Consider the following 27,174-nt stretch of genomic DNA (forward strand, 5'->3'; position numbering starts at 1 on the left):
TCTTAAGGCAGCGGAGGACCCTTAGAACGGAAGAATGTTGACAACGCAGATCCCTCATTTGGAAAGATCCAGGTCCTCTCGTATATAGACGTGCTGTGAGTTGAACAGACTAGGAGTGCATATCTCGCTCGTGAACAGCCGGGGGTCCTGGAGGGGTATACGTGGGACACAGGGGCTCTGGCACGTAGGGCGTGAAGGCCTCAGCTACTTTCAGCGGAGCAGAAGCACGCGGGGTCTTTTTGGCCCTTTCAAATGCAACTTTCCCCCTTTTTGCTACTGATTGGTTGGTATCGCCCAGCGCCCTTGTAGAATTGGGAACTAGACATTCAGGGAGTTTGAGTCTTTGAGTCTTTAGCTTACAACGTAGCAGTGATAACTTTACTTTGCCTCGATTTTCCTCCGACCACGTCATCTAAGATTAGTTATCAAACTGCCCTCACCCCCAGCCTCAGTCTCCTTACTTGGGGTTGGGAGATGAGGGAAGGAGAAAGCTTCATTTTTTTCCTGAAAAAATGGTGGAGTGAGGGTCTTGAGCTGATCAAGCCAACGGCGACTTGGGAACTGAAGAGCTGAAAATCATTTTAGAAGGTTCTGTGCAGCAGTGTCCTTAGATTTGGGTATGGTGGCCCCTGCCCTGAGCCCCATACCTTAGAGGGCCCTGCTCTGGTTACACCTGACCCACAGAGTGAGGAGACTCTGGAGTCAAGGACATGTGTCTCCCCAGAGCCCAGATTCCCCCCGCTTCTAGATCCCTTAATCAGGACCCCAGAATCCCCTGGCCAAATGGCTCAGGCCCACTCCCAAGACTGGGGAGACCTCTTTTCCCAGCCACTCCCCACAGTGAGCCAAGGGGCGCCTGTTCAGAGGGGTAGAGAGACCTTGGACATGTGGCCAGGTGTCCAGTGGTCCACACCTGTCCATGTGAGTCTGAGAATTTCCAGTTTAAGCCTGACCCGCTCGCCGCTGAGTCCTTTGAGGACCTTGACGGAGTGACGCTGGCCGGATGGGTACCAGGGCACTTTGTGGGAGGAGCTTGAAGTGGGTGGGGCAGGAGAAATCCTGCGGCTTCCATGCCCAAGAGGTGGTTGGACAGGGGTGTGGAGGCGGGGCTGATTGGTGGCTGAGCAGCTGATGGAGAGCCAAGGGTCATCCCCCGAGAAAGGTTCTCACGTGTTTGAAAAGGAGGCTCAGGGAGCTGGCCAGGGAGAGCCAGCAAGTCCCAGGAGGAGAAATCTTTTCTCCTGGTCTTGGGCAGAAGATGAAGTGCATTTTGAATTTGTGCTCTTTTTTACTCCGGTTTCTTTCACACGTTTCTCAGTTTTGTCAATGCGAAGGCATATTTACCAACCTAGGAGATTGAACATATTTTCCTTAACAGCCCGACGATCGATTTCACAACTTAAGATCCATGGACATATGGTAGGTGGCCCCCATTTGTTCCCTTGCACTGGGCGCCGTGGCTATCACGGGTGGGGCCTGGCCTGTGACTCTAGAAATGAACAGTCGTCCTCTAGAGCTGTGCTGTCCCAACATGGTAGCCCGTAGCTGCACGTGGCTCCGGAACTTTACGTGTAGAGTAGCTGAAGGTAAACGGAAGAAACGTTCGGTTCCCCGGTCTCAGTAGCCGGATTTCAGACGCCCAGTGGGTAGTGCAGACCTGGAAGGTTCCCAACGTCACGGAAAGTTCTGCGGGACAGCGCGGCAACAGCGTAGCTCGCGTGGTGATGACACGGATGTTTGTGCTCTTACCTCCTGCGTGGGGAGAACCGTTTCGGAGGCACCCGCATTCACTTCTTTCCCCCCTCCTTCTCTCACCTCAACAGCTGCCAAAGATCTGGTGAGCCGGTTGCTGGTGGTGGACCCCAAACAGCGCTACACCGCCCACCAGGTCCTTCAGCACCCCTGGATTGAAACGGCGGGAAAGACTAGCTCCGTGACCCTACCAAAGGAGGTGTCCCCCAGCAGTGAGGGGCACGCGCGGAGCCAGCACAGGCGGTCTGCGGAGAAAGCCTTGTAGCCCCCGCCTCGGGTGCCGGTCAGCCCCCTTCTCCCCCAAGGGCAGAGAAGGAGCTAGAAGTCCAGGAGACAGACAGAATCGGGAGAGGGGGAGAAACGCTTCGTATGTTTTAAAGCGTATTTTACAAAAACAAACTTGAGTCTTAATGTTACATGTTGTACCATATTTTTAGATTTGTATATTTGGAGACTTTAATACATTTTGGGGGCAGGGGGCGGGGAGGCCGTCGGTGAGGACTTTTTGGTAATAATGCTGTGTTTTGCCTCCTCTTCGTAACCCAGTCCATGGTATACTACCTGACTGGTGCTTACCAGGATCTGAACTCCCCCTGCGAGGTTAACAAGGCAAATCGTGCTCTTTCTCTGTTAATAAAACGTGCTCTGACGGACAGAAGTGGGTTGTATTCTGCTTGCTTCTTAATGCTGGTGATGGGAGCCTGGGAATTCTAGTTTAGACATGCTTCCTAAGACCGATGTGACTACATGTAAATGTTGTGACGGACACTTGACTACCTGGCAGGACGCGTTTATTTGGGATGTGCTCGTCTCGCTGTCCAGCGTGTCCTGAAAATCCATTCCGATGCTGTCGGAGAAATGGAAAAAAAAGAAATCGTTGATTTATTCTTGCCCCTTCAGTACCCCTTTATTCTGTTTTTCAGCCGAGTGTACCTGAGCCTGAGTCATTTCCACAGGAAGTTAGGCACTCAGGCTGCGACTGTGTTAACATTTTCAGATCACCCGGGAGCCATTTAGTGCATTAATAATATGTCAGCGATGCAGTCAATGGATTACACTCAGGCTCGAAGTTGCTCAGAGAATTCAGGCACGTTCCTACCTGCAGGGCAGACACACGGAGGGCACGGGATGCGTGTGCTCTGATTATTTCAGTCCAGGTTTCTGGGTGGAAACGCTGGGCTTTTCAGATGACTCGGGGGCGGGATACGCATGAGCTGAAAGCAAAACGTACTTCTCATGTTTCCCGAATGGACCTTTCTGGGTTATATGTAACTCGGCCGGTGGGACACAGAACCAGCCCCCAAGTGTGGGTTTCGCCCCCTGCCCCCTCCTTCCCTAATGGTGCCGGAGTCATCTGGTGGAGGATGCACATCGGGAAAACGGGAGGAGCCAGAGAGAGGGTTTAAGTGTAAGGAATCGCTCAACCGGATATTGAAACCTACAAAAACACCCGGGAGACTCTGAAGTAATTTGGCAACGGTAACGGCAGGAGGCGGCTTCCGATCCTGGGTGGGGAACCGAAGGAAGAGCCTGGGCCATGAGAACCTGGCAACTTGGAGGAGAATCGCCTTGCGGGTGCTGAGTAGGCCGCCCTGAACCCCCTTGAAGACCGAAGGGAACCAACAGGTTGTGGGGCTGGCAGCCCTCAGCCGTCACACCTCCCTCCCGGGGCAGGCTGTGTCCAATGACTGGTCCACGCAGGGGACGAAGGCTCAGCCCCCACACCCCCGTGGGGACAACGCCGAAGGGCCATCCCAGCCTCAGGGCTCCTCGTGGGCATCGGCTGAGCCCTTCGGTGACACTGCTTCCCAGCCCAGCATCCGCCTGGCCCAGGCTTGCTTCTCTCTGTCCTCGGAGGTGACAGGGGAGACCACGCCCTGATACAACGTCTGTCCATCTCCGTCCCACGGTTGGCTTCCCAGGAGACGGGGCTCCGAAGGGCGAGCTGGGACCCACACACCTGAGGAGGGGATGCTGCTCGGTACATGGACTCTTGTTCCGCAAACATCGAAAGAGGCTGGAAGCTGGAGCCCAGTTGCTCCTGGAAGGTCACCAGAGGCGCTAAGTCCAAGTGAGAACGTTCAGTTCGCGTTAGCGTCGGTTGATATCAGGTGGTTCTCCTGACCACTGTCTCTGAGCCATTTCTCCTGTTGACTTCTGTGATGCCACGTTTCTCTGATCTTCTTACCCGCTTCTCTGTCTTCTCCTTTGGGCCTCCTGTACCAGGTTCAGCCTCTTTCCAGTTGCCAAAAGCTGTTTCATCACCAGGATGAAACATCAGGAAAACGCAAATTAAGACCACAATGACATAATACTGTGTACCTATGAGAATGGCTAGAAGTTAATGGCCACAGTGAAAAGACTGACCATACCAAGCGTTGGTGAGGATTTGAAGCAACCGGAACTCTCTCTCTCTCTCTTTTTAATATGCACTTATTTTGAGAGAGAGCGCATGTGGGGGAGGAGCAGAGAGAGAGAGGGAGACAGAGAATCTGAAGCAGGCTCCGAGCCGTCAGCGCAGAGCCCGACGCGGGGCTTGAACTCACGAACTGCGAGGTCCCCATGGCCTGAGCCGAAGTCGCGCGCTTAACCCTGAGCCTCCCAGGCACAACCGGAACTATCGTAAGGGGCAGGGGAGCATTTTCAGTGGTCCTCCCCCTCTGGAGAGCAACTTGGCGGTTCCTTTAATCGTATGCCGACCGTGTGATGCAGCCATTCCCCCTCTGGGTGTTTTTGAGAGAAATTACAGTGTGTGTCCGCACAAAGGCTTACGCACAAATAGTCATAGGTGCTACGTTGGTGGTAGCTCGAACGTACAAACAGCCGGAATGTCTGTAAATTGGAGATGTGTAATCTATGGTGCATCCATGCGGTGCCTACAGGTCAGCAATAACAGGAGTGAACTCTCGAGACGAGCCACAACACGGACAAAAAGAAAAACGTGAAAAGTGATTAGACTGAACGGAAGAGGCCAGACCGAAGCAGCTTATGTTCTCTGTGATCCCTTCTGCCTACAGTTCTAGAAGCTGAAAACTAAGCCACAGAGCAGATCGGGGTTGCCCGGGGACAGGAGGGAGGAGGGGTCCCCAAGGAACAACACCAGGTAACTTTGGGGGTGAGGGATACGCTTGTAGTCTCGAATGTAATGATGGGTCTGTGGGCGCATACACGTCGAAACTTAACAAATTGTGCACTTTTCACTTTGTGCTGTATATTGTGTGTCACTTACACCTCAATAAAGCTGTTAAAAAATATAGTTGCAGTTGCTTCAAGACCAGTCCTAGACCCTCTTCCTTGCCCCCGTACTCTTTCTTGGCAGTTTCACTGGCTGTAGATTTGCAGGTGATCGTCTGCCTGCCTCCCCCAGGATGTCTCCAGCCCAGGCTTCTGGGCTCAGACCGTCTGTCCTACCGGCCCTGTGACACATCCACGTGTAGGTTCAAGTTCCTCCAGGCCAGAATGTGTGATCATCACCCCACCCACACCCGGCCCTTCTCCGTTGCTCCCTGTCGCACAGAACGGGTCTGCTGGGCAAGTTCAAAACTCTGGCATCATCCTCGATCCCTCCATCTGCCACCTCGAATCCAGCCCATCCCCATTGAATTTAATTCCTTAGTGTTTCTTGAATCTAGCCACTGAACCTCCTTGGTTCCCCTCCTGATGGGCCCTAAGGTTGTTTCTTGTTCGTTGTTTATTGTTAACAAACACACTGCCTTCACCACTGTGTATACGTGTCCTTGTGCCCAGAGACACGGGAGAGATTCTCTTCTTACACACAGAGGATACTTACACTTCTTACGTGTAGAGGATATGGCCACGTTGATTTTGAATTACTTTACCTTCTCACAGAGATGCATGAAGCTTTCCTCTTTTCCCTTAGGGATTCCCACATGACTTTTGTTTTTTAATGCTAGAATGTTACTCTCTGGCCATACCCAAAAAGTAGGAACGCAGAAGCTGCTTTCTATTCCGGCATTTGTGTAGCACTTCATGGCTTCTGAATTCAGCATTTTTTTTAATGTTTATTCATTTTTGAGAGAGAGCACGCATGTGCACGAGCAGGGGCGAGGGACAGAGAGCGAGAGAGAGAGAATCCCAAGTAACCTCCATGCTCAGCATGGAGCCCGATATGGGGCTTGATCCCACGACCCCGAGATCATGACCTGAGCCAAAATCAAGAGTTGATGCTCAACTGACTGAGCCACCCAGATGCCCCAGCACTTTATAGCTTTTGGCGTGAATGCCTTTTAAGTATCTCGTTCTAACCTTAAACCAGTAGCATGGGGAGGTATAGTTATCAGCCCCACTTAATCATCTGGGAGACAGTGGCTCGGAGAAGTGACCTCCCTTCCTCAATGTCACTCGCCAGCTGCCAGGTATGGACCCCAGGGCCATCGCTTTAGTTCCCAGCCTCCGCTCTGCTCTGATCCTGCAAGGCTGGGTCCTCAGTGCCTGCGGATGAGTGATTCCGGGCAGATTCGTTTCCGCAACAGAGGTACTCATCCAGAGGCTTCACGAACCCCTCCCACTCCTGCTTCGTGAGAGCAGAAAGGCCGCGTTTGAAACTAGTCCCTGTATCGCCGGACCTGGGGCATCTCACGAGACCCACCCCACCGGCAGGTTGGTTGAGAGCTGATGGTGGGTCTCAAGGTGGCTTAGCAGTCATGGTCGGTCCTTCTAGGGAGGTGCCTCTGGTGCAGAAGCCCCCGGGGCGGGGGGGGGGCTCTCAAGTGGCTTGTGCCCTCTCCTTAGGGCTTATCATGAGGCAGTCACTTTGTGGCCCTCATCTGCTCTGGGTGGCAGAGCAGTCTCTGAACGTGGTGCCCCCCGAATATTCTAACATCGGTGTGATGGATGCGGTGTGGCGTTATGAGCCCTGCTCCTGGACTCTAGCCCTTGCTTTTCTAGACTTGCCTTCGGCTGAACTAAATCTCCTCACTTACACTCATGTGAGCCCTGGGGCAGCTCGTGTCCAGTGGCTGGTCATTGTGGATTACAAAGGTCCAGACCCGTTGCTTCAACTCAGGACAGCCGTTCAGGGCCTTCCCATATCTCCCTGTGGGACCACATTTTTTCTTCTACTGGGTTCTGTGTGGCTTACACCCCTTCCCTGAAACGTGTCGATACCGAGAACAGTCCCCGGGAAGCTTCCCACACACCCATCTCCCCTCAGAGCCCGCTTTCCTGGGAAACAGTCTGTGAGTTTCTCGCACCCAGTTTAGTAAGAGCAGGGGGCAGCTGCATCGGGGGACCTTCCCCTCCAGACCTGGAATGGAGCCCCCGATACTTGGCTGCCCGCGTTGAGGCTAACCCCAGGGGACCAGGGCAGAGAATGGCTCTGGGTCCAGGCGTCCCGGATGAGTGGACCCTGGTGACTTTGGCCGGGTGATAGAATCCAGGGACCGGCAAGCTCAGAGCGGGGTTACAGACTCAACTGTGGTTTCCCTTCTTCCAAGGGGGAGATTAGAACTACTTCCAGTGTGTCAGCAAGACTTTCAGGGCCTGTGCGAGTAACTGGGCTCCAGCCCTGGGGCCGTGCTGTGGAGTGAAGGGAAGCTCAAGCAGGTGGTGAGGCTTCTGGCCCGGAGAGGAGGAGGCTAACCCCATCTGGGAAAATTCTGGGGGCATGGGGTTCCCGAAAGCAGAGGCTGAAACCAGGATTTAGATGGATAGTTTATGGGAGGCCATCCCAAGAAATGTGGGAGTGGGGGAGGGAGTCTGGGAAGGGAGAAAGGTCCAGAAAGCAGGTGTCCATGCCTGAGGACTGCTGTGGGCAACTGAGGCTTGTCTACTAGGGGCTCCTCGAGGCACCGTGTAAATTGTGTCAGAATCAGTCCATTCCTGGGCAAGACAGCTGGGGTTTTAACCACCAGCTCGTGTCTTTTGCTGGTGGGGGCATTTTCCTGATGTGTTAACTCCCTGCCAGTTCTGGCCTGTTTGGGGCTAAAGCTTCCACGTCTGGGGGATGCCTTCTCGCAGAGTCCCAGGAAGCTGGTGGCATCTGTAGCAGCCACTGTGGGCGACCTCTGGGTCGCTGACAGGATGCTGTGGGGGTGCCGCCACACACAGGAACCTGGGAGACAGGACCTCCAGGATTTGGGGAAGGCGCTCGTGGTGTGGGCGTGAGGTTGGGGGGATGCTGGTCCACTGGCTGACATTTCCCTTCAGCCCCCAGAGCCGTGGGGGGTGGGGCAGGGGCATGGTAAGGGTGACAAAGATGACCAGAAAAACTGGATCAAAGTAACTCTGGAGAGGTTTTATGGCTCTTGTGAGTCCACAGGGCATTACAGTGGAACTTGTTTGTGGCCTTTGGGGCTTGCTGTTGGTTGCTGTTCAGTTATCCCCCGGGACTATTGCTTACTGGGGTTCCCGTCTATTTCCACCGACGTGTGGAGTCAGAGCACGTGCGATCCCCAGAGGGGAGCCCATTTGGTGGCAGCTTTCACGTGGCCCAGAGAGACTGAGTCCCGAGGCTTCTGCCTGCATGGTTTTTGGAGACTGATTTGGGGAACTTGGGAAAATGATGGCTTCTATCTCTTCCAGTCCAGTGAGGCAGGGGAATTCTGGTCATTGTGATGGGGAATAAGGGCAGGTGCCACCATGGACATCTTAGGATTGATGAAGCTCAGGCGTTTATAGACGAGTAGGGAGGTAGGAGGGGCCTGGCAGGGGGCTTTGCTGTAGAGGGACAGGTTCTTGGCCAACTGGACAAGTCACGGGCACTGGTGGAGAGGATTCAGCCATCTCAGCGAGGCAGGGGGCTATGAGGACTTTCTCCATTCTAAAATGGTTTAGGGTGGTGTGCCATTTGCATTTAGGAATAAAAGAGGCATCGTGCTCTTTTTTTTTTTAATGTTTATTTGTTTATCTTGAGAGAGAGAGAGAGCACACGAGTGGGAGAGGAGCAGAAAGAGAGAGGGGGAGAGGGAGAATCCCAAGCGGACTCCATGCTCCGTGCAGAGCCCGACACAAGGCTCGATCTCACTACTGTGAGGTCATGACCTGAGCTGAAATCAAGAGTTGGACTCTTTTTTTTTTTTAATTTTTTTTTTAATGTTTATTTATTTTTGAGACAGAGAGAGACAAAGCATGAACGGGGGAGGGTCAGAGAGAGGGAGACACAGAATCCGAAACAGGCTCCAGGCTCTGAGCTGTCAGCACAGAGCCCAACGTGGGGCTCGAACTCACGGACTGCGAGATCGTGACCTGAGCCGAAGTCGGCCGCTCAACCGACTGAGCCACCCAGGCGCCCCAGGAGGAGTCTGGCATTTAATTCATGCTTTGGAGTTCACTGCCTTTTGTATTTTCTCCCGCTTTTAATTGGCCTTTCTTCCCCTGCTGACTTACCCTGGATTTCTACCCCAAGTCTGCTATATTAGTTAACACTTGCTGCGAAACAACCAAACTCAATGGCTTTGGGCTGGGATTGTGGGCTGGGCTGGGCTGGGCGGCCCTGACCTAGGCAGTGCTTTGTTGTTCTTGGTTAGAGTAGGTGACATGGCTGGGTCCTCCTCAGTCCGTGTGGCTGCTCCCCCTCCCGCAGGCCCGCCTGGGCCTGGTAACATGGCAGCAGACGGGTCCCCAGCACGAGGTTGGTAGCTCTCAGTTCTCTTCAGGTTCAGCTTTGGAACTCCGTGCGATCGCTTACACTGCATTTCTGGCTGATGCGATTCACACAGCCAGCTCGGATTTAAGGGGCGAGGAAACAGTCTTGACCTCTCAATGGTGGGAGCTTCCTGGGGGGTAGAATCTACGGCCATTATGGCATTCTACCACATCTCCCGTGCCCAGCATGGAAGACCAACCGTCCTTACGGACCACTCACCTCTGCGAAGCTGAATTCCCGCCTCTTAACACTCACGGTGGAAGGGCAGGAACGATGTGGGCTCCTTCCTCAGTCATCAGGAAAAAATCATGTGTGCATTCAGGTCTTCCTCAGCTTGTCAAGATAAGGGTGCTTGTCCTGAGTCCCGCCCTGTGCCAGGCCCCGGGATACAATGGCATCTTGTGCAATATGGCATCGTATCAGCTGTCAAGAAGCTCCATCTTGTGGGGGAGACAGGCCCCAAAGCCGATCATTTCATGCAGCGTATTAAGTGGAACAAAGGAGGTATTCACAGAGTTCCATGTGTGTAATGAGTAACGGTGGGCATTTAGGAGCATGGACACAGAGCCGGGATCTGTGACAGGCCCTTGATATCTTCTCAGCGAATCCCAGACAATCACAGGATAGAGGCTTTATTATCTCACCCTGCATCCCTGGCCAGAGCGAATTTTTGAAGCAGGGATTCAATCATGTCACCGCCATTTAAAAATGGCTTCCTACTATGTTTTGAACTGAGCTCCTCACTGTGGCCTGTGGAAGCGGAAGGAAACTAACCTCCCGATTCCCTGCCACCCCTCTCCCAGGGGCTAGTGCGGCTGTCCTCGCACAGACGTCGTCGTGCCTTCTCAAGCACAGTCAGCGCCTTCTGGGCCTTGGCACCGGTTCTTTGCTTTCTCTGGAATGATCTTCCTCCAGCCCTTGAGGGTTCAGCTCAAATGCTCTCTCCTTGAGAAGCTGCCTCCCCTAGACGCCGTCCCATCCGCCTGTTTCGCTCAAGTTCACTAAAGGAGCTTCTCAGTGTCTGCAGCGCTTCGTTTGTCTACTCGTCTGCGCCTCCGCGACCTTCGCACCGCGAAGGGCGGGAACTTCTCTCTTTTGTTCCCGAAGGTATCATCCACGTCTCGACCAGTTCCTGGACAATTTGAAGCTTGTAATAAATACTTGTTGCATGAACGAAGAAACCCCTGATTTACCGATGAGGACCCTGAGGACCCCCGTCACACGGTGGTAAGCGGCAGAGCTGGGATCTGAACCCATAATTGTGGAAGCCATGGCCGTTCCCTCCATGCCATCTTGCTTAGAGAACCTGGGAACGCAGACCTCTCCCCTTTTCTATATTTTGATCCTACGTTCTACGACCTTGCCTTTGGTGTCAGGGTGGGATCACCGTGGCCGTCCCTCTAATGGCAAATACCAAGAGCTGAGTCGCTGTGAGATAGAATCTCCATGGCTGTTCTCTTTCATTCTAAAAGGGATACTTTTCCATATGGTGACATTTCTTTAATTGGAGTGCATTCTACGCTTGATGAGCACTTAACATAGGCTCCTTTGCCCCTTGAAAGCTCTTATTAAACCTAGGGTATACCCCAGAGTGATGGTGTCCTAGAATCTGGAAACGAATTGCAGTGAAAACTCTAATTGTTTTCAAGAAAGCAGCGGTACTGGAATAAATAGCGGAGATTTCTCTCTTTCCTGTGGGTTATCTTCTTTCTGTTGTACGCAGATACCATACAGAGCAGCCTCAGATATTTCTTTTGTTGTTAACAGTATATTTTTTCCTCCTTGTCTACCTTCCTGATAGAATCTGGGAATTGAATAATACGAGAACATAAAGATACATCTAGATTTGTTCTGACAAGTTTCATATCACCGAATATACTTGGAAAAGAATATTTGACCTTAAGAAAAATTACGTTGAGAAACCCAGCTGCTGTTATAAAAACCGTGCAGCACAGAGGAAAATGATGCTCTGTCTGTTGTGGTATCCGTGTAATTTATGTCAACAGAAAGCCAATAGCTTCATCAAGATCTGAAAGTAGATTTCGCTTGAGAGATCTTGGGCCCTCCCTTGATCTGATAAGAAGGAAGCATGTGTATACATTCTCTGCTCCAACTCCCCAGAAGAACTTTGGTGGGAGGAAGGTGGGGGTGGGGGAAGACGGATGGTTCTTAGATTGTCCTCGTTTCACGCCAGCCCTCACCAGGGCTCCCTGGCCTTTGACAGAGAGATTTATACAGGAGCATCATGGAGGTAACTTTGGAAACAGGAAATACTTTAATAAGCATTCTTGCTAAAACTAAAGAAGTCATTTTATTTTTTTTTAACATTTATTTTTGAGACAGAGAGAGACAGAGCATGAACGGGGGAGGGTCAGAGAGAGAGAGGAAGACACAGAATCTGAAACAGGCTCCAGGCTCTGAGCTGTCAGCACAGAGCCCGACGCGGGGCTCGAACCCACGGACCGCGAGATCATGACCTGAACCGAAGTCAGACGCTCAACCGACTGAGCCACCCAGGCGCCCCAGGAAGTCATTTTAAATTGACATGTTGAAATCGATATGTTTCTCCATCAAATGTAGTTTCACGCAGTCTTTTTTTTTTTTTTTTTTTTTTAATCTGCGCGTAATGCAAGTTGCTTCATTAACCTTTTGACCTCAGTTTCCCTATCTGGAGGCAGCTGGTATGAATATTAGTCTGAAACAAGGGATGTGCATCATTTTATTTTCTGTCAGTTGAATGACGTTTCGACCGTGTCCTCCCAGTCTGCTGGCTGAGGGTACAGTGGGCAGTGACCTCAGCCATTCATTCCGCATTTGATCACAGCCCTGGGGACTTGTGAAATGCCACATCAAGGGCGGCAGCCTTCAATGATCAGTTACTGCTGACACACCTCCGTCCCAGCCCACCTGTCTGCTGCTCCCTTGCCACCCTAGGGTTTGGGAATCCTTTGTTCAACAGTCCATAATCTTCTTTGGAGTCTTGACCCGCCAGTGGCCCTCCACTTGGGTCCCTGGGGCTTCTGGAGCCTATAGGATTCTATTTCCTCAAGCCAGGAAGGACCACTTGGAATGGTTGGGGAGGGGGATTCTCCTTTTCTCTCTGTAAGCTCCTTTCTCTTTCCTTACACCCTCCATAGATCTTCCAAATTCTCCCCTGGGCAGGGCTGGGATTAAGGTGAAGTGAATGGGGATGATCTCAGCTGCTAAATTTAAGGGTGCACCTTAAAAATTGCAGATTTTTTAGGGTATTAATTTCGAGTTTTTAAACGATTGCATTAAAATATTAATTATCCTGATTTCCGAGTTTTTTTGGTTTTTTTTTTTTGGTGACTCCTTAAATTTTGCAGCCTCACCTGCCTCGCCCTACAGCTGACCATGGCTTTTGGAAACATAACCAGAAGATCGTACGGTTTACTTGTCTTTTCTGTCTTGCCATGTACCTTGAGAACCAGCTTGAATTGAAGGAAAGAGGGAGGGCAATTCAGGGAGGACAAACCATCAATTAATATGCCAACACACATGTAGGGGTACCTGGGTGGCTCAGTCGGGTTAAACATCCAGCTCTTGGTTTCGGCTCAGGTCATGATCTCATGGTTCATGAGTTCAAGCACCACTTTGGGCTCTGCGCTCTGCGTGGACAGCATGGAGCCTGCTTGGGTTTCTCTTTCTCCCTCTCTCTGCCCCTTCCCCGCTTGTGCGCTCTCTCTCTCTCAAAAGAAATTATAAATAAATATAAAAAAAAAAAAGGCACATCTAGCCACACAGAGGCTGAGGGTGGGGTTCTATTGCAAAAGCGTTCCAGCTTTCCCGTCTGTGCTTCCAGACACACGAAGCTGGTGGGCAGGTGTGCACAAGGAAGATGCTTGATCCTCACCCACCTCCGCCCAAATTGTTTTCAGCTCAGATTCTTGGCTGCGGAGATGCGGCCACTTGACAAAGCATCCCTGGCAAGAAACATCACAGCAGGATCAAGCGTGGACCCTTCCCTGCTGGAAGGTTCTTACTTCCGTTTTCCTCATTTCTTTGAGGCTCACCTGCTTGCTTTCTGGCTGTGGCTGCGCTGCCCCTTTGCCCTCATTAAAAAACAAAAACGCAAACCCTTTTTCCAGAAGCGTCTCCATTCTCCAAAATGTGATCGCAGGAGTTTGATTCTGTTTTTATAAAAGGCCTGTCTTTGGCCCAAAGGCACCAGCATCTTCAGACCGGAGGGTGATCCCTTTGATGGTGCTTCTTTCTTTAAACTTGCCCTCGGGGGTGGAAGCCAGTCCCAGGGAAAGCGGGGAAGGTTGTGAGAAGTCAGCAGGGCTGTTGAGGCAGCCGCTTTCAAACTGCCCTGCACGGCTTTTCAGCCCTCCTAAGAATCATTCGAGGGCTGAACATTGCTGTTTTTTCTCTGCTTTGCCTACTCCCTTGAAAATAGCAGAAGCACCGTGGGACGTTTTGTCCTACATTTGTGGCTTCTGAGTATTTTCCGTGGCCAGGCTGTGGGACTCGGGCCACCTTCTGCGGGCTCTGAGTGACTGCACGTGGGTCTGGTCTTCTCAGGCTCTGCCTCCATTATTCGGTCTGATCACCCTCAACGGAATGGAGCTGGCCGTGACCTCTCCTCTCCCCGCTTCCCTTAGCTCTGACTTGTTCCTTCCTTCCTTCACGGCAGCGGGTAGCATGCACATCCGTGCAAGGTGCATCCCCAGCAGGAATCGTGATGTCGCAAGGGCACTGCGCCCCCCCAAGCGACTCAGGGAGAGAGGGCGCTTACCGCAAGGTCATGGGGGCCCCACCGAAAAGGTCGCATGGGAACCAGAAGTCACCTGCACAGACTCTCCAGCCTCTCCCCGTGGACCAGGGGCTTCCAGCTAAGCCTTGGCTGGGTGTCCTCTCCTCCCCTGCGTACCAGCCCGCTTCACCCCAGCTTCTGGGGCTTGCTGGCTCACAGGGGTGCATGTGCTGTGTCAGCTCTGGCTCCGGACTCTCCGTGACCTTATAGCGTGTCCCCTCAGAACTGGCTGACTCAGCCACAGGGATCTGTCTCCAAATTCCTGGGAAAGGAATTCTGGTAGCCTGCTTAGGTCAGGTGTCCACCCCTAGCCCCATCAGCTGTGTGCGATGCTGGGGCAGGCACATGGCACCTTCCGGAGGAGGAATTGAGGGTAGATTTTCCAAGAGGACGGTGTGGGCTGGGCAGGAGAGAACTGGCACTTCCAGGGCCATCGCTGAGTGTCATCTCCTGCTTGCTGTCCGGTGCTCGGGGGCACACCTGTGGTGAGCCTCCCTTTCAAAGAAACCTGATGGTATTCCAGTGCTCTGACTCCCCGATCTTGTGATCTTGTCTGTTTTGGGTTCTGATGTTGACACATTGCCTAGAGGGCACCCCCCACCCTAAACGCCAGGATTAAACATTAAAACTATTTCCTATGTATATCTTTATTCAACACTTAAACTATAAATATTTCATCTATCCAGAATTTGTTTTGGCGCAAGGAGTTAGGTAGGGAATTCAATTTTATTTCCCACCCCCCCTGGTGGCTAGCCAGCTGCCCTGACATAATTTTTCGACTTACCCCATTCAATTACTTTTTTTATTTTTTGTGTTTTTTAAATTTTTTTAATATGAAATTTATTGTCAAATCGGTTTCCATACAACACCCAGTGCTCCTTCCAACAGGTGCCCTCTTCCATGCCCATCACCCACCCTCCCCTCCCTCCCACTCCCCATCAACCCTCAGTTTGTTCTTAGTTTTTAAGTACCCCATTGGATTAAAGAAATTTGTTTTTCTGATGCATGAAATCAATCAACAGATAAATCAATATATGTCGACTATATTGAGTTTCGTTCACCTGTTAACCCATGTACCCTATTTTATTTTATTTTATTTATTTATTTATTTATTAAAAAAAATTTTTTTTTAACGTTTATTTATTTTTGAGACAGAGAGAGACAGAGCATGAACGGGGGAGGGTCAGAGAGAGGGAGACACAGAATCTGAAACAGGCTCCAGGCTCCGAGCTGTCAGCACAGAGCCCGACGCGGGGCTCGAACTCACAGACCGTGAGATCATGACCCTAGCCGAAGTCGGCCCCTTAACCGACTGAGCCACCCAGGCGCCCCGCATATACCCTATTTTAATTACCACAGGCCACTGCTTCTAAACTGCGGAGTCACTTTGTAGATCCAGTGAGGTTTTTTTTTTTTTGATTGAAGCGCAGTTGACCCAATGTTACGTTAGCTTCAGGTGTACAATGTAACGCGTGGATAAGACTGTACATCATGTTGGGGTCACCACTGGCGTAGCTCCCATCTGTCACCCTGAAGCGGGGCTACAGTACCACCGACTATATTCCCTATTTTGCGCCCTTCGGCCCCGTGACTTACTCTCTCCACAACTGGAAGCCTGCACCTCCCCCTCCCCTTCACGCTTTGTTGCCCCTCCCCCGCCCTCTCCCCTGCCCTCTCCCCTTCTGCTCATTTTCCCCTTGCTTATCTGCACAGCTCAGACCGGTCTCATTTGTACAACACTGGACACTGGCTGAGAGTCTTTCTGTCCATAGAGGGAGCCGTCTCGCCATGGGAATGCCTCTTTTTTGTTGGGCATTTCCCCATCACGTCCCCTTGTCCCCTTGAGCAGACCAAAGCTGCCAAGGTCAAGTTCCCCTCCCCAGCCTGCAGGGTGCCGTGGAGGGAGCCATTGGCGGCGGGAGCCGCGGACCGTGCAGCTGTGCAGCTCTCCGCCCACGCCCGTCGTGCACGGAGGGGTGAGGGGTAGAAATGAGAAGAGCAGCTAGAAGGAGTCAGAAGTAAATCATTTTATTTAATTTAATAAATATTTTCAGACAACGCTGGATATCCATTTCTTATCCTTATAATTCGTACTCAATCATAAAAGCAACACAAAATTGCAAATTAACTTCAAATAAAGCTACGTCATAATTTATGGCAACCTGTTGGCGTGGGTGATGTTTTGCTTCCCCTAAATTGCCTTCACTGCAACTACGGTCCTTACTGTTCTGTCCACACTCTTTGGAGTTAGGTGTACTTACCATCGTGAACCCTGTGGTGCCTGTTTTTACCCCATTTTTCTACCATCACTATGGAGCTCGAAGCTGAGCCCTTGGGCCCTTACTTAGTATACACACTTCCTTGAGCAGTTAGCCCACCATTGTTCTGTTCCATGAACGTGGAGCACCGGGCACAAACTTCCCAGCACTATCTTCACGAATGCAAAACAAAGGCGTCTGTTTCGATGATTTTATCAGTCCCCTGATCCGGCATGAGTTTGCAGGAAGTTTTTAGGCCATCATGAAAACATACAAACAGCTCACGGATCTGGGAGAGAGCCTTCGGATCCTGAGCATCCCATCCAGTTTGAGATGAAAGCAACTTTCGGTTTGACGTTGCTGGACAGACAGGCAGACAGACAAACCAGACCTTTCCCAGTCTTGGGCAGCAGGTGGCGCTCTTGACGTTTGGAATCTGCAGCGCAGGGCGCGTCGGTCAGCTTTGGATAGAATTTGCCGGTGTTGCATTGCAGTAGGTTTGTTGTCTTTTTATCTTTAAAAACACTCTCCCTGGGATAACCTTATCTGGGCCACGTTTAGCCTCATGCAGCACAGGCTGGTGACGGGGCTGGGGTTTGGTCGTTAGGTTGCATTCAATTTTTTTCTAGCCTATGAAAGCAGTCCTGGCCCTTCCCTCGCCGCTGATGGTTTTGCTAGGAGATTTTTGGACCCTCTTAAGCACAGGCAGCCAGCTACTTGGCCCTGGTCTACTCCAGAACCCCACACCTGTAAGTTGGCGGGTTAGTTCTAGTGCTAAGGAAAAGGCGAGGGTCTGCTCTGGCCCTCCACCAGTCTAGGGAGTCTGTGAAAATGCAGGGGTGGTGATTCCCCCTTAGCAACATGGAAATCCAACACGTGCATTTTTCTTCACGGGTGTGGCGGTCATCAGGCACTTCATTTTCAAGTTGCTACGTGGCCTTGAGTTTCCATTCAGAAACTTGGGATAGCAGCATCTGCTTAGGGACGGTGGCTTACAGGATGCCTCACTTATATGATTTTTAATGCAAGCCACGTGAGCGCTTCAAGACAGATAAAATGTGGACTCGATCATAAAATTTAAGATGCAGAGATCACCTTCTGCATCTTAACTCTTTTACATTTGAACATCTGATGCCCAGGAAGGGGAAATATACTTGCTCAAGGGGGCACGGTGAGCGGGTAATGAGCTTAGCTCTTTCCCGTCCCCATCAAGTTCTTAAAAACAAAAAAAATGAAAACATAATGAATCTTTTCCTCCATGATAGCCCCAACTGTATGCCCAGTACCATCCAAGCCCTGTGTTCTGGGCTGCTCATCTGCTCTCTCCTACCCAGGTAATTCCTAGTGCTGAGAATGAGGGAGCCCACACCAAGAACAAGAATATTATATAGGCTCGGTGTTACTTAACCTAATCCAACTTTCTAGTGTCCTAAAGTGTGGCAGTCGCATTTTTATAGACTGAAGGCGTCTTTGATGACATATATATTTGTCCGTTTCCAGATTTTAGAGATGCCCATAGCAAGTGTGTGTGTGTGTGTGTGTGTATGTGTGTGTGTGTGTTTTAAGTCGAGGGCTATTTAATATACAATAAAATGCACCAGTCTTAAGTATTCAGCTTGATGAGTTTTGACAACCATGTAATTGCTTTTGGAGGACAAACCTGACTATAGATCTAAGTCTTAAGGAGGATGGAGTCATACAATTTGTATCCGAGGGAAAGAAAATCACCGTCTCAAGGCTTGTCTGGAAAGGGACAAAGACTTACATGAGCGACCCTGTCAGTTCTCCTGGATCTCTTAAGAGGGGCAGCCCCTGGCTGTGCGACCCCAGGAATTCACCGTCCTTCCTACAGCTTGTAGGAGACGATGCTCTGGCCAGCGTCGCTGAGATCTCAGGAGACAAGGGAGCCACACCAAACACCTGTTGCTGCAAACCGCAGGTCTGGTTTATGCCTCCAGGCGGCCCTCCCTAACAGCCTGGGAGCCACCCTCACCCGCGTGGTCCACACCAGGCCTGTCTAGGTCCTCTGTGGGCACTGCGTGTGGCCCTGGGTTTTCAACGCTTGGATTTTAATCCCATACTTCTGAGGCTTTGCCTCCAGTCCCCATTTTCGATTTCCTCCTGGGTCTCTGTAATGCTGGTGGTAGGTTCCTGCAAAGCTGCTTCCTGTCAGTATGTTTGGAGGGGTTGAATCTGAGTTTTTAACTAGGGTGTGTGGGGAGGATTGCCTTTCTTCTTTTCTTTTTTAAAAAACGTTTTAAAGTCTTGACTTATGATTTTTGAGAGACAGAGTACGAGCAGGGAAGGAACAGAGAGGGAGACACAGAATCCGAAGCAGGCTCCAATCTCTGAGCTGTCAGCACAGAGCCCGATACGGGGCTCGAACCCACGAACCGTGAGATCATGACTTGAGCTGAAGTTGGATACTTAACTGACTGAGCCACCCAGGCGCCCCACCTTTCTTGTTTTCTAATGCTGAACTCCATTCTGCTGGGGTGACTGGAAGTTTCACCCAAGTGTTACCGTGGGCATCTCTATCCTGGGGTTGTGTCAGGGTCCTGGGGTTATTCCCAAGGGTAAAGCGAAGGGGGGGGCCTCTCCCATCATGGGTCATGGGTCCACACTGGTTGATGCTGAGACATGCACTGTCCCAGCCCATTGGGCCTGTTCAGGTTCAGCCTGGAACACCAGAACCTTTGGTGAGGCTTTGAGCTTTGGGTCCTTGGGTCTAGCTTCCCCGTCCTAGTATCCCCTTGAGGTCTTATGACTTACCCACCCCACCTCCCTGCTCACCTGCCTCAGAGTGCTGTCCCCATGACTCAGGCATTCCCAACATCATAGATGTGGGACTCATAGATATTCCCACCCTTGCCCTGCACGCTCTCCTCGCTTCTCTCTGTCCACTCCACGTCTGGGACACCTCGTATTTCTTTATCAGGGGTCCATTAGAGAGCACTGGAGGAGGACAAGCTTCTAACCTCAAGATCCATCTGTATCCTGTTCTGTAAAAAATCCCCCAAGAGAAGAACTACAAAGGCTACTTGCATGAAATCCAAGGAGATAAAAACAGCCCTAGAAAAACATAGGCTAATATCTCCAAAAAAAAAAAAAAAAAAAAAAAAAGTATCCTGCAAGTGTTTACAGCACCCTGATGGCCTGTTTTGCTTATGGTGCTCTAGAATTTTCTCTCATGCTCACTCTGCAGAATGTTCCAAACCCCCCATTGTCTGTGATTTCTCTGGCACGATCAGGATTCTCATGGCAGGGGCATAGGGAATATTTTTACCTGGAAATAGTCACTTCCCGAACCCAGTTGAGCTGAAAGAACACGCCCTCCCAGCACCATAATCCTCTCTGGGGCATCTGTCTTCAGCCACATTACTGTTCAGTTACCCCCCCCCCCCCATCTCCTCGGGTTCGCAGTAAGATTTTTGAGGAGAGCTGGGTCTCGTCTCCTTGTGGCGTTTTAACCCACGATGCGCATGAGTTGTAAGGAGAGGTTTGCTCTCACGTATTTGAAAGAAGCCTGGAAAAGGTAAAAAGAGAACTCCAAGCTGTGCCACTGGCCAGGGAATAATTTGGCAGCCGTAGATTTTCATTCTGGGTTGAGGATGGCCCTTGGAGATCGCATCCGAAGGGTAAAAGGACCCTGCAGTCCCCGGGGGGCAGCCAGGTAAGGCTCTCCAGCCTTTGCAAAGAGGGGGAGGGCCAGTAGGAAAGCCTCACACAGCGCAGCGTCCACGTGGGCGGGCACCTTGCAGGGTTGGTCTGGCTGACGGGGTGTCTAAGGCACCCCAGCAAAGAAAATGGGTAAATGGCTTTATTTCAAACGGAACCGAGGTTTGGCGGCGTTTTTTTCTCACCGCGCCCATCACCAGAACCAGGAAAATCCGGACAATTAAACAGGAGTGAGCAGGTGGGAGACATAACTAAAGACAGAGCGAAGTCTGACTTTTCTGAGTCCTCCTTGAGGTTTCGCTGGTATGTTTAGCCTCTGCAGCCTGGCCCATCGTCAAGGAGCCACCAGGTGGCGTTGTGAGCAGCGTCGCTGTGGGCCACTCCGCGGGGAGGCCGCGATGGGCCCGTGTCCCCAGGGCACCGTGTGTTGGGCCTGGGGAGCCAGCTTGGCTCTGATCAGGAATGACCTCCGTTGTACAAAGCGCAGTCTGGCTGCTGCGTCCTGACCCTGTACCTGAGGGATCCGTGTTGTATCGGCTCCTGATAAACGCTTTCCCAGACAATCTGGGTTTGGTATCTTTCTCATTTTCTGCCCTGCTGGGTTTAGTCTCTCAAAATGGGATGTTTCTGTCAGGCGAGATAAGGACGGTGTCACTGTAACAAGATGTTCTTGCTCCTGGCAGTGGAAAGCTTCGTGGATAAGCTCTAAAGTGTGCATGTAGCTCTGCCCTGATCCTTACCTAGACTCCCCGACTTTGCTCACCCTGCCCCCCCGAGGTCGGGGTGGTAGGGAGCGTGGATGGACAGACCCAGGCATGGACTGGAGCTTGGACAAGGGACCATGGGAGGGATGAGCTGAGGCCGTTGGGGGGTCAGAGGAAGGGTCTGTTAATGGGGAAAGGTTCAGATTCCAGGACACCGAAGGCTGGGGTGCAACTGTGGGAGGGGCCCGTGCACATACTCTGTAAACATCCAAAAAGGAACACTTTTATACTTTTATAAAGTCCGTGTTTCTATATACGCCTTAAAAGGCCAAAGAAAATCATCCTAAAGGTTCGAAGAGCCCTCCAGATCGCTGCCTTGAAATGTCCTGATTCATCACATGGGAGACTCAGGGGGACCGTCTCTTCCTGGGTTACCTGAGACACACGCCGGTGGGCTGGGGGCAGGAGTCAGGGCTGTGGCCACACTTGGAGGTGCAAAGCAGTCTGGGTTCGTGTCCGCCTAACTCTCCATCCGTGAGAAAGAAACAGGTGGTCAGGGTTTGAATGTAAGTTCTGGGAACAGCCGTGTCTCTCTTTCAATAGGTAACCGCGCTGATTCCTGGCTTCGGGAAGCAATAAATGTTTATGGCTACTTTGCCCAAGTCTGCCTGGAACCAGCTGTCACGAAAAGGAGATAAGATCTTGGGCTGAAATGTTTGAATTGTACCATTGTTTTCCCCCTAATAACAGAGTTGCTAACAGTTGTGAGGCTTATACCATTTTAACCTTCTGAAAGAGTTAAGGGTCAGCCAACATTTTCAAATCGGAGTTAAATTGTGTTAAATGTACTCACGACACACTTTTGGTTATGGGTCCAGAAACCTGAGTTTTCGTATGTTGAAGAAGACAGATTTGTTATAAAATAATTCTCTTTCTATGGCGAGAATGTGTTTTTTATCCCTGTGCAATGCAAAGCCATAGAAATATTTAGGTTTGAAAGGTGTGTGTGTGTGTGTGTGTGTGTGTGTGTGTGTGTTGGGGGGAGGTGTGTGTAAAAGAGTCTAAAGTTTTGGGACTCAGGATGTTTAGTTTTCTGGAGAAGTTTTTGGCCAACTCCCAGGATTGGTTGAAGGTTTCTCAGAATCTCCTAGAATCCTTCTCATGTCTAGGAAAAAGCATTGCTTTTTCTAGGTAGGGACAGTTAGGCCAAATCAAATATACAGGAGGAATGTATACATATTATCTTACCTAGAGACAGGCCTTTTCCACATTTGTCACCAGCACTGTCCTGCCCTTCCTTCCATGAGGAGAAGAGAGACATAATCCTCAAATAATTAAACTCCCAGGTGCCCATGGTTGTCCACAAATTGACAAGTCTCCTTGACAAAATTCCCTGAGTTTTTTGGAGAGAGAAGCATGGTGAATGCATCAGTCAGCTATCACTGTGTAACAAGCAACCACAAACAAATCTCAGTGGCATACAACAGAAAGCATTTTTCGGCTCCTGCATCTGTGGGTCAGCTAGATGCCTCTGTGGATCTCAGCCTGACTTGTTTATGCATCACCAGTTGGCTGAAGGTTGTCTAACCAAAGCGGGGCATGGCTGAGCCATTAGGCTTTGACCATGATGGCTAGGGAAACTCCAGTTCTCACTCGAGTCTCTGGATCTCTGGCAGTGTGTCTCATCCTCTCTGGACCAGCAACCCACCCAGGGCACGTCTTTCTCATGGCAGGGGCAGAAATACAAGAGGGAGGGCCCCCCAGCAAAAGCCGGCTTTGTGTCCCATCTCCTAAGATCCCATTGGCCAAAGCAAGTTTTGTAGCTGATCCCAAAGTCAAGGGGCGGGGAAATGCACTCACTCATGCTTACACAGGGGAACTGCAAAGTCAGATGGGAAGGGGTGTGGCTACAGGAAGGTGTAAAAAATACCCCCCCCCCCCAAATGTAATCTACCACAGTGTGAACGAGACTCTTCTGTGCATTGTATAGAAAACATCGCTGCTTCTGCATTACCCTAAGCTTGGCACTCAGATGTAAAGGGATTCCTTCGGCACCTTTCTCTGTAACTTTTTATAGCCCTCCTCTGCTCACCCCCTAGACAAATACATCTTTTTTTTTTTTGCTTTGTTTTAATTAATTAATTAATTGGTTAATTGATTGCAGAGTGGGGAAGGGGCAGAGAGACAAGGGGAGAGAGAGAGATTCCCAGGCAGGCTCCACACACTGAAGTGTGGTTCGAACCCACAAACCACGAGATCATGACCCGAGCTGAAGTCAGATGCTTAACCGACGGAGCCACCCAGGTGCCCCCATCTTTTGTTTTCGATTTACTTCTTTTTTTTTTTTTAATTATTTATTAAAAAATTTAAGTTAGTTAACATACAATGTAGTGCTAGTTTCAGGAGTAGAACCCAGTGGTTCATCACTTCCATACAAGGGCCCTCCTTAAGGCCCATCCCCCATTTAGCCCATCCCCCCACCCACCTCCCTCCGGCAACCTCCAGTTTGTTCTCTGCATTTAAGAGTCTCTTATGGTTTGCCTCTGTCTCTGTTTTTTGTTTTACTCCTATGCTGTATGGAGTTTGGGCATTCTTGGAGGAGACTGAGGTCATGAGGTAGGGAGGCTCTGGGCCTCATCTCTGCTATATGTTTCCCATAAAATTCCCTCTAGAAAAAAAAAAAAAGGTTTCACAACTAGCAGGAGTTTCCAAACCACTGCTCCACGGCGTTTACACACTCCTTAAGACGGTCTGTAATGGCAGATAATCTCCAAACCCCATTCTGCAATGTGATAAAGTGAGAAGTGGGGCTTAACACATTTCTTTTTTGTTTACGGGATCATAGAAACACTTCCAGGGGAGATGAACAGAAATGTGTCTCTGGCAAAAAAAAAAAAAAAAAAATTTAGCCGTGTTGTTTTTTTAACATTGAGAGAAAGGCCATTTGACCCCAGTTCAACATTTCTGTTACGTTTATTCATTTATTTTGAGAGAGAGAGAGACAGAGAGAGACAGAGAGCGCACAAGCAGGTGAAGAACAGAGAGAGAGAGGGAGAGAGAGATTCCTAAACAGGCTCCACGCTGTCACTGCAGAGCCTGACGAGGGGCTTGAACTCACCAACTATGAGACCATGACCTGAGCTGAAGTCAAGAGTTGACGCTTAACCAACCGAGCCACCCACGCGCCCCCCAGTTCAACATTTCCAACCCGAGTCTCAGTTTCTGCATCTGTCAAAGGGGGATTATCACTAATGGGGACTGTCCCCAGCACAGGACCCCGCACCATGGACCAGCTGGTATCAGCACGCCTCTGATGGACACTTCCACAGACTTTGTCAGCGTCCCCAGAACACATTTGAGAGCACAACTCGAGATGTCTCTCTGTTTTGCTGTCCCGGGGATTCCCGGGGAGGCTGCCCAACCTCACGCAGGCACAACCCAAAAACGCCGAGGACTTAGCGCCCCAGGGATGACCCTCAAGGAAAGGGAATGGGAGTCCACCACGAATTCTCTGGTGCCTTCCATTTTCTGGCACAATTACTTCTGAGATGCGTCCTATGCAGTTCTGTAGAGTCCACACTGGCATTGAATCCCAGCGGCCCACAATGGAAATTAACTCAGGAATTCATCTTTTATCGGTGTCAATGTCCATCAGCCAAAGACCACAGGACCCCTTCCAAAGTCAAGCAAGGCGAGGTTGATTAGTTTGCCTCAACAGGGAGAACACAAACCATGGGCAACTGTGAGAGAGAGAGAGAGACTTTTGTAGATAAAGGTGTGGACTTACGTTGGGTGATTTTGAAAAAGATTGTAAGAAGCGAGTTGGGTTTTTTTTCCCCCTGAATTGAATGCTGAATTGGGGGCTGAAGGCAATTTGATGAGTTGGTATTTTAATAATTTTTATCTAACAGGCAGGACCAGCAAAGCAGAGCTCGGGGTGTTGTTGATAAAGGAGCAGGACTCACTTATGTCAGAAAAAAAGGGGATATTTGATTATTTTCGTGATCACACAGCGTCCTTACCTTTGTGCCTAGTCACAATTACGGAGTGGTCTTGCTTTTGTCTTGTCCTCCCGTGAGTGGCCTTATCTGATTCTTTCTGAGAGTCTGGACGTTTCTTTGTTGTCCACAACCAGTTGCCCACATTAAGCCCTTTTATCCTTCCTGTATCGATTTTCCTTCCTTTCCTGTCTCTCCCCACCCCTCACCTGTACTTCCTGGGGTCACGCCTCTGATAAACTGGCTGCACCCCAGTCTCAGCTTTGCCCTTGTGAGAACCCAAAGCAGCACAAGACTTTTTTAAGGAACTCCTTGGGTTCCTGGAATATCTTTAAAAATCCAGAGGCAGGTCTGGCTCCGAAAATCTTAAGTCTTTTATTTATTATTATTTTTTGAACACCATGATGACGGTTACATTATGGGAGTCTGGACACAGTTATCTCGTCCCTGCCTCAGAAATATTCACTCATGAATGAAGCACATATAAATCAAAAACCAAAAGGAAACAAAGCGCAGGAACATTTCACAGCCCTTCCCAGTTTCTGCCACCTGCTGTCAGTGTTATCGGAAAGGAGTCCTCCCGTCATTACGACCTTCAGCCTTAATTCAGAGATGTCTGACCAGGAGGTTTCTTCCCACTTTTCACCACTGGCTTCTCAGCATCTTGTGACACTCCGTTGCGGCTGTACGTGTTGACGCTGGACCATCCCCCGCGTCTGGCATGTATACATCAGTCATTAGTCTCGGTCACAACATGGCCTGTTCCTCCATTGAGAGAAAGACCAGATGCTCTACAAGGCAACAGGCAGGGCAGCTGGGCAGTGTGTGGGGTTATTATTATTATTACAATTTTTTTCTGGTTAATAGACTTTATTTTTTCAAGACAGGTCTAGATTTACGGAGTAATTAAGCGGATAGCACACAGAGTTCCGGGTACTCATTGTTCAACCCTTCCCCTCGCCCCTCTCCCACGAGCACAGTTATCCTGTAGTTGGCCTCTTGGGTTCATGTGGTCCGTTTGTTACGCTCAATGAACCAACACTGATACATTACTATTAACTATAATCCCCAGTTACACAAAGGTTTGCTCTTTGTGTCACACAGTTCTTGTGGGTCTTGTCAAACGCGTACAGACATATACCCACCATTACAGTTTCGTACAGAATGATGGTTTCACCACCCTAAACATCTCTTGTGCTTCGCCGACTCACACCTACCCTCCAGTCCCCCCTTTCCCAAACCCCCCAGCTCTGTTGTGATAAATGGATTAGGAAAGGCAGGACACAATTCGACAGCCCTGGCATAGTAACTAGGGTGGCTTTGCCTCTTGACTTCTGTTTCCTCAGGAGGGCCGGGAGGGCTCCCGTATCTGTGGCCATCCTGCCGGGTTATGTGGAACGTCGTCCTGAAGGAGACGATGTGGGCAAGGTGCTCTGCACCTGGTAGGAGGCCTGGTGCGGGTTGCCCCTCTCCCCTTCCCCGTTGTGGCTTAGCTGACTGAGGCTTGGCAGTTGGAGAGAAGTGTGACGCAGGCCCAGACACCCAGGTAATTGTATATTCTTACGATAACTGTTTTCTCTGTCTACATCTCAAGGGGATGAACAAGTGGCTTCTCTGGCCCCAGGCAGGAGAGAGATCTGGTGGGAAATTTAATTTTCTTTGTGAGTTTAGGAAGTCAGGCGCCGAGACTCTCATTAATCACCACGAGAACCCTCTGTTGCCCTGTTGCTTGTGAGAGTCACCTGCTCTGAACTGTCCTCTTAGGGCCAGCCGTTCAGAACAGCCTGAATTAACACCTCACGATTGGTTCGGACCTACCCCGACACCACCTGCTGAAGGCTGGCTTCCTCCAGCAAGCCCCCCACCCTCCCGTCGCTGTCAGCCTTCTCTGACATTGGAATATTTCTTCCTTGCTGCAGACTCAGTCCTTCGTGGCGGGATTTCACCGTACGGACATTTCTCTCTAGCACAAACTTTCATAATGCAGATTGGAAATGATGTGATCGATTTCTGGGGAAGCTTGGTTTGCAATGTGGGGAGAGATGTTGGCGCTAACGTGGTGCTTGCTCCGTGAAGGTAGGAAAACGTTGTACTTCGTTGGGGTGGCTCTGTGCTTGCCGTATCATACCAGCGGTGGATTGGGCAGGGTCCTACAGGAAACAGATGGCACTTGCCAATGTAATTTAGGAGAGATTAGTGAGATGGTGAGTGTTTGCAAAAGGGTACCTAGGGTGAAAGGCACCGACAAAAGATGGTGATGCGTGGAAGGCCCAAATCAATGGGAAGGAGTTGCCTCCCGCGATGGGCGGGGGATGGTAATAGCAACTTGGCAAGACCTATAACTGTCGGAGAGGAGCTGTTTGAAAGGAGCTATAACTTGGTGCAGACATTTGCAGACATT

At 50.5% G+C, this 27,174-nt stretch overlaps 1 protein-coding gene and 1 non-coding gene across 2 annotated transcripts in view; one reads left to right on the plus strand and one right to left on the minus strand.

Annotated features, from left to right (window-relative positions):
• Positions 1-4,998, plus strand: part of DCLK3 (doublecortin like kinase 3) — a 28,545-nt gene extending 23,547 nt beyond the window's left edge. Inside the window, exon 4 of the mRNA XM_049629049.1 lies at positions 1,824-4,998. Coding sequence (XP_049485006.1) covers positions 1,824-2,017 — 194 coding nt within the window. The 3' untranslated portion in view covers positions 2,018-4,998. The remainder of the gene's footprint in view (positions 1-1,823) is intronic.
• A 6,794-nt stretch (positions 4,999-11,792) lies between these two features.
• TRNAR-UCG (transfer RNA arginine (anticodon UCG)) lies at positions 11,793-11,877 on the minus strand. The gene has a single exon. It is a non-coding gene; the product is annotated as a tRNA-Arg (tRNA).
• Positions 11,878-27,174: the final 15,297 nt, after the last annotated feature.

This window comes from Panthera uncia, chromosome C2 (genome assembly GCF_023721935.1).
Source record: "Panthera uncia isolate 11264 chromosome C2, Puncia_PCG_1.0, whole genome shotgun sequence".
Taxonomy (NCBI): domain Eukaryota; kingdom Metazoa; phylum Chordata; class Mammalia; order Carnivora; family Felidae; genus Panthera; species Panthera uncia.